General features: G+C 44.0%; 1 protein-coding gene across 6 annotated transcripts in view; it reads left to right on the forward strand.

Moving 5' to 3' along the window:
* sulf2b (sulfatase 2b) overlaps nt 1-14,761 on the forward strand; it is a 90,050-nt gene that overhangs the window by 52,428 nt on the left and 22,861 nt on the right. For all 6 annotated transcript variants that reach the window (XM_086276725.1, XM_086276729.1, XM_086276728.1 and 3 more), the window contains 5 exons: nt 123-292; nt 7,556-7,706; nt 11,784-11,883; nt 12,468-12,543; nt 14,597-14,725. In XM_086276725.1, the coding sequence (XP_086132851.1) occupies nt 123-292; nt 7,556-7,706; nt 11,784-11,883; nt 12,468-12,543; nt 14,597-14,725 (626 nt within the window). The remainder of the gene's footprint in view (nt 1-122; nt 293-7,555; nt 7,707-11,783; nt 11,884-12,467; nt 12,544-14,596; nt 14,726-14,761) is intronic.

The following is a 14,761-nucleotide window of genomic DNA, read 5'->3' on the forward strand; positions in this document are numbered from 1 at the left end:
GAAATGAACTCTGATCCTGCGCTGACTGCTTCGTCACTGATTCGGTGGATGTTAAGTGAGTTTTAACTTAAAGTGAAGAAAATCAGGGTTAATAATAGTGATGTGTGTTGTTGTGCTTCCAGGACTACCTGACCGACCTGATCACGGCAGAGTCCATCCGTTACTTCCGCTCTTCAAAGCGACTTTATCCTCACCGCCCTGTTCTGATGGTTCTGAGTCACGCGGCCCCTCATGGACCCGAAGACTCTGCCCCGCAGTACAGCACCGCCTTCCCCAACGCATCGCAGCACATGTAGGCCTCCCACAGACACACACAGTTATCTTTTCCTCGACTTGCATTCATTTCCTAGAGAATTATCCTAAAAAATAAACCTGCCGTCATGCAAAACGTCATGATTTACATTGTAAGGACTTAATTTTTGTCCCCATAAGGAAGTAGAGTCCCCACAGTGCGACTGTGGAAACACATTTATGTCCTCACAAAAGTAGTAATGCAAGTGCACACACGCATGCACACATACAATGAGACTAAGCCACTGTAATCCAGCAGAACAATGGAGCAGCTCTGTTCTGCACCACGGGATAAATCCTGAAGCAAGACGACTGAAACGGCACAATCCTCCCTAACACGTGTGTGTGTGCGTGTGTGTGTGCGTGTGTGTGTGTGCGTGTGTGTGTGCTTGTGTGAGTGTTAATGAATACATTAGTTTTATTTACTCTCTTTACATGAATTTGAGTCCAATTTTAGCGAACATGACAAAGTCCATGAGCGAGTCTCGCATCAGAGATACGTTTCCTTGTTTATGATCTGACTGGGAGACGGCTGAACAGACAGAGACATCACACTGAAATCTTTTTCATCCCGCAGATATAAACAGATGCCCGAGGAAACTCCGGCTGGACTCCTGCTGTCAGGAGACCATTTAAATCCCATTTAAAGCTCACAGGGATTTTTATGCAGGTTTTTCTATTCTTGTAACACAAAAACGCTGCTGGAAGTACTCGGAACAGACAGTAATCCCTTTCCTCTGACAGTCAGTGCATAACTCGACGCTCATACGCTGGAATGATCAGCGTTTGACAGTTTTGTCTTTGTGCACAAAGAACAAAAATGCAGCACAGGCGCAGAGTTGCTTCTCCTTTTATTATTCAGTATGAATTAGAAAGCAGGAAACCAGCAGCACTTGCAAAGTCTAATTTAAACCTTATTGACGGGACCGAACGATGGCTGATTAAGACCCAGCGAATCAGTGCGACTGAGGAAACGTGTGGTGCTGCAGACTTTAATGAAAGTGGAGACCTGTTGTGTTGTCAAATTCTGAAGAAAAGGTCGGGTTTAGGCTGCAGCTTCTCCCCGAAGTAATAAACAGCCGTGCATTCAGCTTTAGTCTCGTAAATAAAGACAAAATGAAGCAGAAGGAAAGAAAACATTTTACCTTTCTGCTCTGAAACAGGCGCAGAGGCTGCAAGCTGAACGCTGAAGACAGCAGTGGGAGCGTACAGCCATAGATGCTAAAACCATTTTGTTGTACCAGCCTGTAAACCTGGGGTTCTGTGGGGATTGACTCACTTTTGGACATGGTCTCATTGCCGATTAGAGGAAATGCATTTCTGTGTTGGCTTCATTTCATTTCTCAACACCTCAAACGAATCCAAAGCCAACCGACATTACTGGACCAGAACCAGTAGACAGTGATCAGGCGAGGAAGGCAGACATTCACCGTCCTTGTTTATCTACCGATCTGCTTCAAATGTGCTTACTGTGACGCATCATCATGTCAGTTACACGCAGTTTAACAGTTGAATGCAATTCTGCTTTTCGGTAGCTGCACTTGCAAAATGCATGAAAATGCAATGAAAGTGAATCTGGGAACAGCGCCTCAAAGAGAACCGTTTAAATGTCAACAAACTGTCTGCTTGTCGCCTGGCAGGTTTGAACTCAGCACCTCATTGCTGTGAGGTAACGGTTTCACCGCAGCTGCACTAATGAGGCGCGCTGCAGTCCTTCAAAATGAATAAAGTCAATCTTCCCTAAAACGAGTTCACGAGCTCCACACGTGTCAGCTGACCGCCTGTCAGACGGACCGAAGTGTTCCAGCCCGCCTGCGCCCGTGCAGATGCTTCCAGCTGCCCACAGCATTTCTGTCCCGACGAGGAAATTTAATTATGAAGCTGCCGAGCAGGAGCAAGGAGAGGAGTAAACGAGTTAGCTGATGGGAGTCATTCATTATCCACGCAGAACACAGTGCAGGAACATCTTCTGCAGCTAACACAGCAGGAGGACAGAGACTGTGTTATTAATGAAAAGGAGCATCTGCTGTCATCACTCCTCACACAGCCTGATGTGTCCAAACATGATATTACACTCAGCTACACACAGACACGCACACATCACACGTGCGGTTCATTCTAACACTGCGTGGAATACATTTGTATTCATATTCAGCCTGGTGTTTTGTTTATTGCCTCCATATATACATAAAAGTTAGAGGAAGCATTCAGACTCGGTGTCTTAAACTTGGTGGGCAAACCCACGCTGATAAGAACAGCAGTAAGATGCTTCCTGTTGTTGGTCACATCTCAGGAGGGGGACTGACCGGCTCCTCCTTACAGAAACTCTCTCAATCCTTCAGCTTTCTTGGATGCTGTTCAGCAACTCCAAGCTTCAGCTGTCTGGACAAAGCCATGACCTTTATGTGCTTCTTCTTCAGTCACTGCTTTGTTGCCTTGGTGCCTTCGGTCACTGTCTTGCTGAAAGACTCATCAACTCATCTTCAGTGTTCTGGCTGAGGGAAGGAAGCTCTCATCCAAGTTCAATCCATGCAGCTCCATCCTACAGCCAAGTTGTCCTGTATCCTTAACAGAAAATCTGATGATGTCCTCGCCTCCGTGCTTGACTGTGGTTGTCGTTTGAGCCGTCTTCCTTCCAACCCAGCACGTCCAGTTGGTGCCAAAGAGCTCGATGTTGGTTTCCTCAGCACTTTCTTCCAAGCCTTCTCAATCATGCAGTGTGTTACCAGTGGGGTTCATGGTGACTGTCGTCCCAACTGCCTTCAGATTATTAACAACCACCTTTCTCATGGTCATTTTCACCCTGTGAGGCAAGACCTTGCATGGAGCTCCAGACCCAGGGTGGCTCATGGTCATTTATATTTTGTCCATTTGCAATAATCTCACCAACAGTTGTCACCCTCTCACCAGGCTTCTTGCTGATGGCCGTGTAGTCCAGCGCTCCCCCGCCACGGACCGGTTTAATGTCAGACAATATTTTCACAGAGCCTTTAAGGTCTCGTGGATAATTACAACAGAATAAAACGATACGACCGAGACAAAAACTGTGGTGTTTTGTAAATATAATAATAAACGGGAAGTCACTGTGTAGCTGTGTAACTTTATTAGCAGCGTCCTCCTGAAATGCGCCAACAACACTGAGAGTAACATCCTCCTCGCTGCCCCTTAATGCTCTCTGGTCGCTATGGTAACGTGTAAATATTTCTTTCAAAATAAAACACAACTACAACACGGGAAATGACCCAGGGAAACCGAGTTACCGATAAAAACTCTGAAAACCACCCGAGCCTCAACTCTCCCGGCCCCGTACCAAACGACTCACGGACCGGTCCCGGTCTGTGGCCCGGGGGTTGGGGACCGCTGCTGTGGTCCATTCTAAACTTGTGCACGTCTACAGTCTCGTCCTTTGAGAGTGAGCAAACTTACAAATTCATGTTTTTCTATTTTAGAGATTAGTCCTCCTTTAAAATACGGTCATGCCATAAAGCAGGAAGTTGCTGTGAATCCAAAAAGCATGTGGAATGGTTCAGTTTTGCAGTTTCTGCTGTTATCGACACATTAAACCATAATCACAAAGAGAAGACGTATTTTTAGAAGAGCAATGTTCAGACTGTTCGGCACATCGCTGGCTCGCTCACTTCACTTTTAGCCTAAACTCTTCTCGGGTAAGTCTGTAAGCAGCTTGTGGATCAGGCATTGCTGCCTCATAGCCAGTAGACTTTTACAACCCTGCTGGAGCTCATACAGTTTTTCATTTCTTCCATTTCCTGTTTTTCTCATTTAATTTCCTGTTGCTGCTGCAGCAGCTTTAGTAAATACAAGTCTTGTTCCTGATCAGTTCACACAACTTACCGAGACCTGACATCAGCACAGACATCGAGCAATTACTGCCAAGGTCTGCAGGCCACAGGCCAAGTCTGAGGGCCTTCGTATTAAGTGATATTTCCTCTTGTAAAGTTAAGTGAAATAAAAATAACAAAAAAGACATTCAAAGGACCAGAAATGGAGACAAACTGATCACAGAGACGTTAACCAGTGAAAAAGAAGACACAATAAACACAAGTGGATGTGGAAATTTCTTGAAAGAAGCATGAAGCAGATGAAACATGTTTGCAGACTGAACGACCACAAGCTGACACAAAACAACCACAGAGAAACACACAAAGATGTTGGAGATGAGAAGGCACACAAAATGAAAACAAGGATGCAAAATGATACTAAAGGATTGCACAGAGTCTCAAAACGACCACAAACACTTCAAATGGACTGAAAGGAGACACAAAAATAAAACAAATGGGTGCAAAACCACCACAAAGACACACAAAAGAAAAGTTCAACATAGACCAAAAACACATTTCTGTCATCTGTAGACCTTTTTTTCTTTAGCATGCTGCTCTAGTGCCCATCGTGTCATAATTCATCCTCGACCACAGATACAACAACACATCCAATCATCGTGGAGCAAAGTCACTCACAGAGCTAACTTGGCTGTTACTGTAGAGCAGGGCTCGGCAACCTTTCTGATGATGAGTGCATCTAAAATTTCAGTGTGCCATATGATTGCATTAGCAATAAATGTAATAAAGCTCTATATGAACAGTTACACACTATGTAGAACCACTTTATAGGATTATATTTGTTCGCAGATGTTGGCAGCTATCAGCGAATAGTTATCAGCTATTTGGAAACAAAAATGACTTTTTATACACAAAAGCAAATGAACTGTACAACAGAAAATACAAATGCTGTTTATGGTCTCCTCACAACAATGATAAGAAAAATAAACTGGGCCAACATGGCATGTTTGTTAATACAGAGACACACATGTTAACGTGATCTCTGGTCTCCCACTCAGAGACACAGGTCTGCGAGTGTCCAGCATTCAGACGGCTACCTGAGGACCCATGTGAGAGAAAATCTGCTCACACAGACATGTAGAGCCAAACACTGTCAATAAGGCCTCTGCAATGTTCTGAAGACAGTTAAGCTTGTCAGGTAGTGACGTCCAGCAGGTGAACATGCAGCTCCATGAACACGCACAGCTGTGGATTCCAGCTGCTTCGATGTTGCATTAACTGACATTAACTCAGCCACTTAATGTGAGACAACCAGCTGCTCATTAAAGCTTTCTGGTTTGATCAGAAAAGAAAACATTGGTCCAAACACCTGAAAGTCCCGAAAACGCATTGTGAATTCTGTCTCGAATCTACGGATGTATCCGTGTGTTTCCACGGTGCTGATGCTGCGCTGAGCGGAAAGCTCCTGAAGTATTTAAAGTGTTGGAAAGTGGAAATTTCAACATTGCTTGAAAAAACTGCCAGCTAGCAACGTCCCTCTCACCAGTAAGCTAAGTTATTTTTAGCCAATTACAAGCTGAATCTGGTAGTTGGGGTTGTTAGCTAAGATACCGTCATTAAGAAGCAGCACAACTAATGTGTCTATGTGAGCTGATTTGTGATGTGCACTGCTGGCCCGGCCATTTATTTTTTAATGCACCTTCTCAGATTAATGCACTGCATTTTGACTACAGACCGGCCCACCAGGTATTATAGGAAAAGCCATAAAGCCTTTGAATGAAAACAGACGCTGTTGTGACAGTGATGTGCAGTCTTGTTGGTATATGTATGATTTCTATACATTTTATGTCATACTAAAAACTTTGGTTGTAAGATTCAGATAATTATTTATTAAAAGCGAGACATTTTAAATGAGAATAAGAAAGAAAAGTATTTCTTTGTGCCCCCCTCTCCCTGTTAATGCCCTACATGGCCCCCTGGCAACACTTTCCTAGACCCGCCCCTGCACAGTTACCAGCTGTCAGCTACTTAGAAAAGGATCCTGGTGTTATTTGTCTCTCAGAAACAGTTCATAACTTCCCTTCAACTCATTCATGCTGCTGTTGTTTACCGCGACATCCGCTGGTTTCCTCTTTCTGGCGCAAAGTGATAAACAAACAAGAGAGAAAAGCTGATCAGCTGATCATTGATCAGTTTCATGATTGAAGTAGAAACAGGAGAGGGAGGGGAGAGGATGAGAGAAGAAGAGGCAGCTGTGCAGCGTAAAGACGCAGAATAAATCCAGCTTTGTGTCTTTTTCCATTCTAGCTGAAGTTCGGGACAAACTGCGTCCCTTCTCAGCTCAATATGAAACGCGTAACATTTTCTCTGAATACGGGACGATTATGTTTTTTACGGGATGGTCGACAAGTCTGCTAACTAACCTTATGAATAAAATAAAGTTCACTATCAGTAACATCACAGCACCCACCCAGCTGTCATGCTAGCTAGTACGCAATACGAGTTATTGTAACTGACGGTTAAAAGTCAGCACAACGAAAATAAACTCCACCTAAACTTTGTTTATATCTGACCCAGATAGACTGCAGGTCATAACTTCTTACCTGAAGTTCAGTTCACCCTTGGACCGGCTTCCGCCTCTGGTCTCTCCTCGTCCTGCCTCCCCTTTCCCTCATCCACCTGCTGGCCTTTATGCTAGCTCCGCCATAGTCACCACCAAACAACTGTGTTATTTCTACACATCGGCCAGCATCTGGCCAATCCACCACCTTTCATTGTTTATACCGTTACAAAAAAAAAAAAAAAAAAAAAATCATCGGCCCATAAAAACGAAAAATCACATCGGCCCACTGGGCAAATGCCCGGTATGCCCGATGGCCAGTCCAGCTATGGCCGTGTCTTCAGTTAACCATGCGTGCTCAGGGTTGCCGACCCCTGCTGCAGAAAGTGTGTGGCAGTTGCACAGCTTTGCCCTGTGATTTACACATATATACGACTTTGCACAGTTTGTCTTTGAGTCGGTATTTTGATGGTAGTCAGTCGTTTCTTGATGTCAGTGATTAGTGGACTCCATTTCTCAGAAGCTGGGATTGGAAGTACTTGGGGGGAGGAAAGCCTCAAATTCGTGATCATTATGCTTGGATTTGTCTGGGAAATCCATCCTGTATCTTTCACATAGAGGTTTCTCCACAACATGTTTGAGGCAACCGAGAGTCAGTCTCATGATTAAACTTATAATACAATCTGTTAACACACTGGAAAAAGCAGAACAGAGCACATTTAAAGCACTCGCAGCATTCCTCTCTGATCACATGGCATCACATTGCTCTGATATACAGAGCTTTGGTTGTAAACGGTGCTATCACAGACTATCCAAAGCCAGATCGTCTTTTCAGCACAAATAACTCAGGATTTACCCAACACTCCACCTGTCTTATCTCCTTTCCTGTCACTGTTCTTCTCACCAGTACTCCCAGTTATAACTACGCGCCGAACCCAGATAAGCACTGGATCATGCGTTACACCGGCCCCATGAAGCCCATTCACATGGAGTTCACCAACATGCTGCAGAGGAAACGGCTGCAGACGCTTCTGTCTGTGGACGACAGCGTGGAGAAGGTGGGCACTAACACACAAGCACACACACGTCTGGTATTGCTATCCTCGTGGAGACATCTCATTGACATAATGCTTTCCCTGGCCGCTTACTCTAACCATCAAAAATGAATGCCTAACCCTGACGCTTACCCTAACCAGAACCTAATTGTAACCCAGACACTAAAACCACATTTTGAGTGTGAAAAATGCCTTCAACCCCGTGGAGACCAAAATCCAGGTCTGTTGGTCCCCACAAGGATAGCAAATGTCAGATTTTGACCGGAACACACACACACACACAAACCACCAGCTACACACTTGATGGCTGGAAAAAGATAGCTTGTGTTATTAGGCAAGGCAAGGCAAATTTATTTGTATAGCACAATTCAACAACAAGGTGATTCAAAGTGCTTTACAGAGACATTAGAAACAAAAACAAATAAAAAGCATGATTTAAAATTGATTAAAACAAGCAAACAAACAAACTAACTAAACACACACATTCACACCTGTTCGCGCGATCTGAACCCTTATCGTAAGGGGAGCTACCAGTCCTTCTGTGGACGAGCTACTTTCTATTTTAAATTCCCTGAATTTAAAATACTCTCTAGACCCAGTCTAGACCCAGCTGGGGAGTTACCCAGAGCTCTAAACCCACTTAACAAACAAACAAACAAACAAACAAACAAACAAAACAGTATATAAAATCAAAACAGATAAAATCAGAAATAGATAAGATCAGTAGTTAGTGTAAGTTTTGAAATTTAAGCTTAAAAGTGTGGATTTGGTGCTTTATTCAAATGCAGCTGAGAATAGGTGAGTCTTCAACCTGGATTTAAATAAACTGTTGTTATAACAACGACCAGGACAGAGACCCGATCAGCCAGAACCCTGTTACCATGGTTCTGAATAGGTAGATATCTTCAGCACTCAGGCTCACCCGAGCCCAAACTTCTCGTTGAGAAAGGGGTGTCAATTGCATTTAGGGACCAGTTGATCCAATCCATAATTCCTCTTTTAGATTTTAGAGAACAGACTGTGAGAGAGTGTTCTCACTACTGTGTTCAGTTATACACCGTTTTGTGATCACTGCTGTTGATATATTTGTGGGGGCTGAAATTTTACTTTCAAAGAAAACACAGTAATGATCAGACAGGCCCACATCAGACACAGTAACCTTTGAAATGCTCAGGCCTTTGGAGATCAGTAGGTCAACAGTGTGTCCTCTATTATGTGTGGCCTCTGTTACATGCTGAGTCAGCCCAAAGTTGCCCAGAGTGTTACTCAGGTCTTTAGTCCCTTTGTCCTGAGGGTTGTCCACATGAATGTTAAAATCCCCAGCAATAATTACACAGTCAAAATCAACACAGATCACAGACAGCAGTTCACTGAGGTCATTAAAAAAGTCTGTGCAGTATTTGGGAGGCCTGTAAACATTAAGAAACACAACTTTGGATGGGGCCTTCAGCTGTAAAGCCACATATTCAAAAGACTGAAAACTTCCAGGAGATAGCTGCTTACATTGAAATGATTCATTAAATAAGACAGCAACCCCTCCTCCTCTCCTGCTCACCCTGGCCTCACTGATAAAACTGTAGTTAGGAGGGGTCGTCTCGATGAGAACAGCTCCACTGTTACTTTGGTCCAACCAAGTTTCAGTTAAAAACATAAAATCAAGGCTGTGCTCAGTGATTAAATCATTAATTAAAAATGTTTTCCCAGCTAGAGATCTAATGTTTAATAAAGCCAACTTAAGTGTTTTAGAGGTATTATTTGCCACATGTCTCCTTCTGTCACCTAAAAGTACAGAAATGTTAAAACCTTCTAGTAAACAGGGTCCCAGCTCCTCCTGGGAAAAGTCACCACTGCCATAATCCTCGCAGCCCGGACCCTCCACACATCACACATCAGACTGCGGAGACAGGGCATGAAGGTGGTAAGGAGGAACTAAGGGGGGCGAGGCTGGGCAATGTGACTTCGATTGCTCTGTTGAGGGCGGGGCTCGATGGCGAACCTTTGGCTGCTCTGGTGGGGGGGTTTATGGGGGACAAAAAGGGATTGGGCCGGGGGGTAGATCTGAGCCCAGCATTGACCCGCTCCATCATCTCCTCAGTGAATTTCAGGTGTGGCGAGGAGGGAGAAAGGGAGGGGGAGGAGGGTGATGGCCTGTCAGGGGTTTGGGGGACTGGGGAAGGTCGTGGTCCCTGGTCCTGGTCGTTGGTGTTGTTGAGAGAGTTGGAGGCAAATAGGGACCCCTCTTCTTGCCTCAGATGTCTCTCCTTTCTGAGGCTCTTCCCAGGTGGGGGCAGATGGAGCTCCTCCTCAAGGTTTCTGCTGGGCTTTGTCTGTTCTTGGAGTACTGTTTGTTCCTCTTTATGAGATAACTCCTCTTTTATCTCAGCCTTGGCACCAAGCACAGATGGATGACGTATGGAATAAAACAAGTTGGAGGTGAACAGTTTCGCCCCTGACTTGTTAAAATTAAATCCATTTGCTTTAAACAGATGCCTGTTGTTGATAAAATGCACTGAGTGGTCAGTACATAATAGTAATGGATTGCATTTATATAGCGCTTTTCAAGGCACCCAAAGCGCTTTACAATTCCACTATTCGTTCATTCTTACATTGGTGGAGGCAAGCTACAGTTGTTATAACAACGACCAGGACAGAGAGCCCGGGGATCGAACCGGCGACCTTCCGGTTACAGATATGCTTCCCAACCCCCTGAGCCACGGTCGCCCGTACATGCTGATATAAGCCATTTATTCAGTGTAAACAACCTGCTGAATCTCTCGTCTCCTCCTCTGACCGGCGGTACAGGTCCACTGATGAATACAGCTGCATTCAGAGAGTTTACAGTATTTAATAATCCAGTAAAGTCCCGTTTCAGAACCTCCGACTGTTGTTTGGACACATCGTTTGACCCTGTATGCAGGACAATGTTTGTCACAGTTGGATATTCATCTGCAATTTGAAGAATTCTCTCCTTCAGGTTGTTGACCATATCGTTAGGAAAGCAGAGGACTTTAGTGTTCTTACCACACATCCTTTGTACATCCTTTACGGCAGAGTCACCCACAATCAGAGTTTCAGGCCTAGCCTTTAGCTTTCCCTGTGGTCTTTTACTTTTCAACAGATTTTCAGACCTTACTTCGCTACTTTTAGATGGATGGTTGTCCGATATAGATCCAGGGTCCTTTGATAGTGGAGCAAATCTGTTCTGCAGTTTCACATTCAGTTGTTTTGGAGGTTTGTTGTTAACCTTCCTATTCACAGTTGTCCAGTCCTGTTTCCTCTCGTATACAGGGGTAGAAGAGCTTCTCTGTCTCGTAGGAAGTGAAGGCCAGTCGGTTTCAGAGATTTCAGCTCGCTGTGCCCTGCCTGTGATACGTCCTCCCCCTTCCAGGAGACATGATTTATGTCTTGGTTTTGCACCAAGACAGTCCAGGGGGGGATTATCGCTTGAGGATTTATAATAATGCACAGAGTCTACTTTCTTGGTCATGTTATCTGTGCTCCTTAGCTGTGTACTAGCTTGCTCATCGCCATTGTTTTGAATCAAAGGCAAGGTTGTTTCATTTCCACACAGTCCATTTACCTCCACGTTTACTTCTAAGCGATGAATTTTTGTCTCCAGTACTGCAATCTTCTGCAGGAGGCTGTGGTAGTCATCTGTGGAGAGGGAAGGCATCTTGTTGCTAGTTAGCCTAGCGGTTAGCACCTTTCCAGGCTATTGAGGCTGCTCGGTGCCCAGATGCTGTAATCAGGCTTCAGCTGTGTGTAGGCCACAGACACACGGAGCGCTGAGGATAAGGTAACTATAAAAATGTTGCTGTTTCTGTTAAAAACGCTTTAGTCCTAATGATCTATAAGTGTCCAGAAGCTATCGCAGGTAAGCTCATACAGGAAAAAAGGGAATAAATCAGCATAAAAATCAATAAAAGAAGCAAAGCATTTAAAGAGCAAAGAGAGGAAGCGTCCACACTCACAAAAGTGAGTCAAGTTTGGTGGAAGTGTGAACAGATAAAAGATGACCAGTGTGCAAAATCACTCCGTTTTTTTAAGCCACAGACTGAAATGGTGTTGTTTGTTTCTCAGCTGTATAACATGCTGGTGGAGACGGGCGAGTTGGAAAACACCTACATCATCTACACGTCAGATCACGGCTACCACATCGGCCAGTTCGGCCTCGTTAAAGGTACGAACAGAGAATAAGGTTCTTGTGTCTGCCTGATTCTTTTTCTGCCGATGGAAGAAAGAATTTGTGATAATTTTTATAACTGATTAAACTTGATTATCATCTGGAAACATCCTGATTTGTGATTTAAAGGATTAGGTTTTTTTTTTAGTAGGAAAACAGCTGCAGTGCAGGGAGGAACATTGTGAGATGTGTGCCAGACTCATTTTAAGAACCCTTCTCCAGCAGATGAAACAGCATTATGTACAAAATAAACAGCGAAACAGCACAAATTCTAAGAGTCTGGAAATTGGACAATCGCTCTTTGTGAGTACGGGCTGGACAGCAAACAGAATTTCAGATGCACGTAAAGAACATCTGAAGAATCCAAGATAATAAAATGTTTGAGTTTAAAGGAACAAATGTTTTGTGTTTGATCATCAGAAAACTGTGCTGAGCATGAAGATAACGTCAGAACGTGACAGCAAAACACACCTGTGTGTGCGAGCTTCAGTGTCACCACCTCAGCTACAAACCACAGCATTAATAACGTGTGTGTGTGTGTGTGTGTGTGTGTGTGTGTGTGTGTGTGTGTGTGTCTCCAGGTAAATCTATGCCGTACGAGTTTGACATCAGAGTCCCGTTCTACATCAGAGGACCTAACGTGGAGCAGGGCAGCATGTAAGCACACACACCTCAACAACAATTCACTGCACAAAGGCGCCGCCGATCCTCTGAACTCAGTGATAACTTTAAACGTTACTTTGTTCAGTCCATAAAACACAGACAGCTGTGGCCGCCGGCTCATGACCACAGCAATCGCAAGAAGGGTTTTAGTGCACCCCCCTCTATTTTCACAGACTCCACCTCCCACATGCCAGCTGGTTAGGGAATTCACATTTTCCCCATGCAACCTGCATGTCAGGGGCTCACTGAGGCCCGAGGTCACCTTCCCATGCACCTGTGGACCCTTCCTGACCACCTGCATGTGCACATTTACAAGCAAGCATCAGCTTCTTTGTCAGACTGATATTCAGGTAGAAATCTGGTGATGAGAGCTGGCTCTCCATCCACACACCAAACAGTCATTTTCAGGTAATGAATCATTACCAGCCACTCAAACTGTGGCGCACGCCATCATGTCCCAGCACACGGACTTGTATGCTCCAATTCTAGCAATTTGTTTTTAAAGAGCATCTCGTCAAATAATACATATATTGATGGTCTCTGTTGTTGGCAGTTGATTAAAAAAAGCACTTTGCAGGGTACTTTTAGGCCAAGCAGTTAATTAATTTACTGAGTAAATAATAATGCAATCAGTAATTAAAATGCATGTTTTTTGCAGCCCAATTAAATGTACAGAAAAGAAAAATAAGCCTTAACCAACAAGGCTCAGCTATCAGCAACGTCTCTGCTTCATTGGAGTCGTTCCTTTTTTAAATTCCTGTTCCTGTTTCGAGCAGCAAACAAACCCTCAGTGCTCAGCACCACATGGTGGATGCAAGGGAAGAGAAGCTGATGGAGCATGTACAAAAACCTGCTGGTTTTGGTCTCCACCACGAGCGTACAGGCTGCTTTAAAAAATCTCAGAACCAAAAATATAAAGAATCTGTGGAGACGTGAAGCAGCAGAAAGATCGTATCCATGAAAAATGTGACAGCACTGTTTTCTTCAGAGTGTGCTACTGTGTGCGTTTGTGTGTGTCAAATTGAATTACCACAGTCAGAGCGGTTCCACGAGATGATCACGGGTTCAGGGCAAGAGTTTCTTTCCCTTCTTCGGAGCAGACGTTATTGAGATAAAAAACACTTTGTTTGCAATACTTCACAATAAATGTCCCCGTGAACTTTCCCCCCTGCTCTCCAAACCCAACAGAAGTCTGTAAAAGCTCTCGGGTCTGTTTTGCCTTCAGCAATTCACTTTTAAAATATCAGTACAAAGCAAGATGCGACGAGTAATTTGTCCTTTTTTAACATTTTCCATTATGTGTATTTTTTTAATCTTCTGGTGTTCTGCTGTGGCAGCAAACACCGTTTTCATGGTGGAAGATTTCACTTAAAAGGTTTTGAGGTATAACAAAAAACAAATTTTTGCCCCTTATCTCCTGTGTCTTTCAGGAAGTGTTGTTACCTACAGTCTGTAAAAGAGGCGTAGCATAGGCGGAGGAGGGCTCGTCAAATAAATGAGTTAATTTAAGAAGATCTGACTTTGTGTGTGTGTGTGTGTGTACATGTTTAGATATCTTTGTGAGGACAGAAAAATTGGCATGCTTGTGGGGACCAATAGTCACTCATGAGGACACAATGCCCGTCCCCACGAGTTTGAAGGCATTTTGAGGATGAAAATGTGGTTTTAGTGTCAGAGTTACATTTAGGCTGTGGTTGGGTTTAAGCTGAAGGTTAGGCACTGATTTTAGATGGTTAGCTTAAGCAGCTAGCATTATGTCAATGAGATGTCCTCACTAAGATAGCAAAACGAAAGTGTGTGTGTGTGCGTGTGTGTATGTGTGTGTGTGTGCACAGCTGCAATAAAACCATGTATGATGCATCTGTGCCACATGTCACATTTAATGAATGTCACATGAAAATTGAAGCCCTGTTTTGGTAAAAAGGAGACATTTATTAAAGTCTTATTAACAGTTTCTTTTTCGGATTTCGCTATGACAACATGAAGCTAAAACAGGCACACATATAATAAAATAAGCGCTCATACTCTGTTTGCATGTTTGTGTCAGTAACCCTCACATGGTCCTAAACATCGATCTGGCTCCGACCATCCTGGACATCGCTGGCGTCGACACGCCTCCAGATATGGACGGAAAGTCGATAATGAGTCTGCTGGACACAGACAAACCTGCCAACAGGTACACACACACACACACACACACACACACACACAC

The sequence above is a fragment of the Aulonocara sp. 'chitande type north' Nkhata Bay genome, linkage group LG20, assembly GCF_057382095.1.
Source record: "Aulonocara sp. 'chitande type north' Nkhata Bay isolate Kocher_YH1m ecotype deep benthic linkage group LG20, A_spYH_male_GT1.1, whole genome shotgun sequence".
Classification (NCBI taxonomy): Eukaryota; Metazoa; Chordata; class Actinopteri; order Cichliformes; family Cichlidae; genus Aulonocara; species Aulonocara sp. 'chitande type north' Nkhata Bay.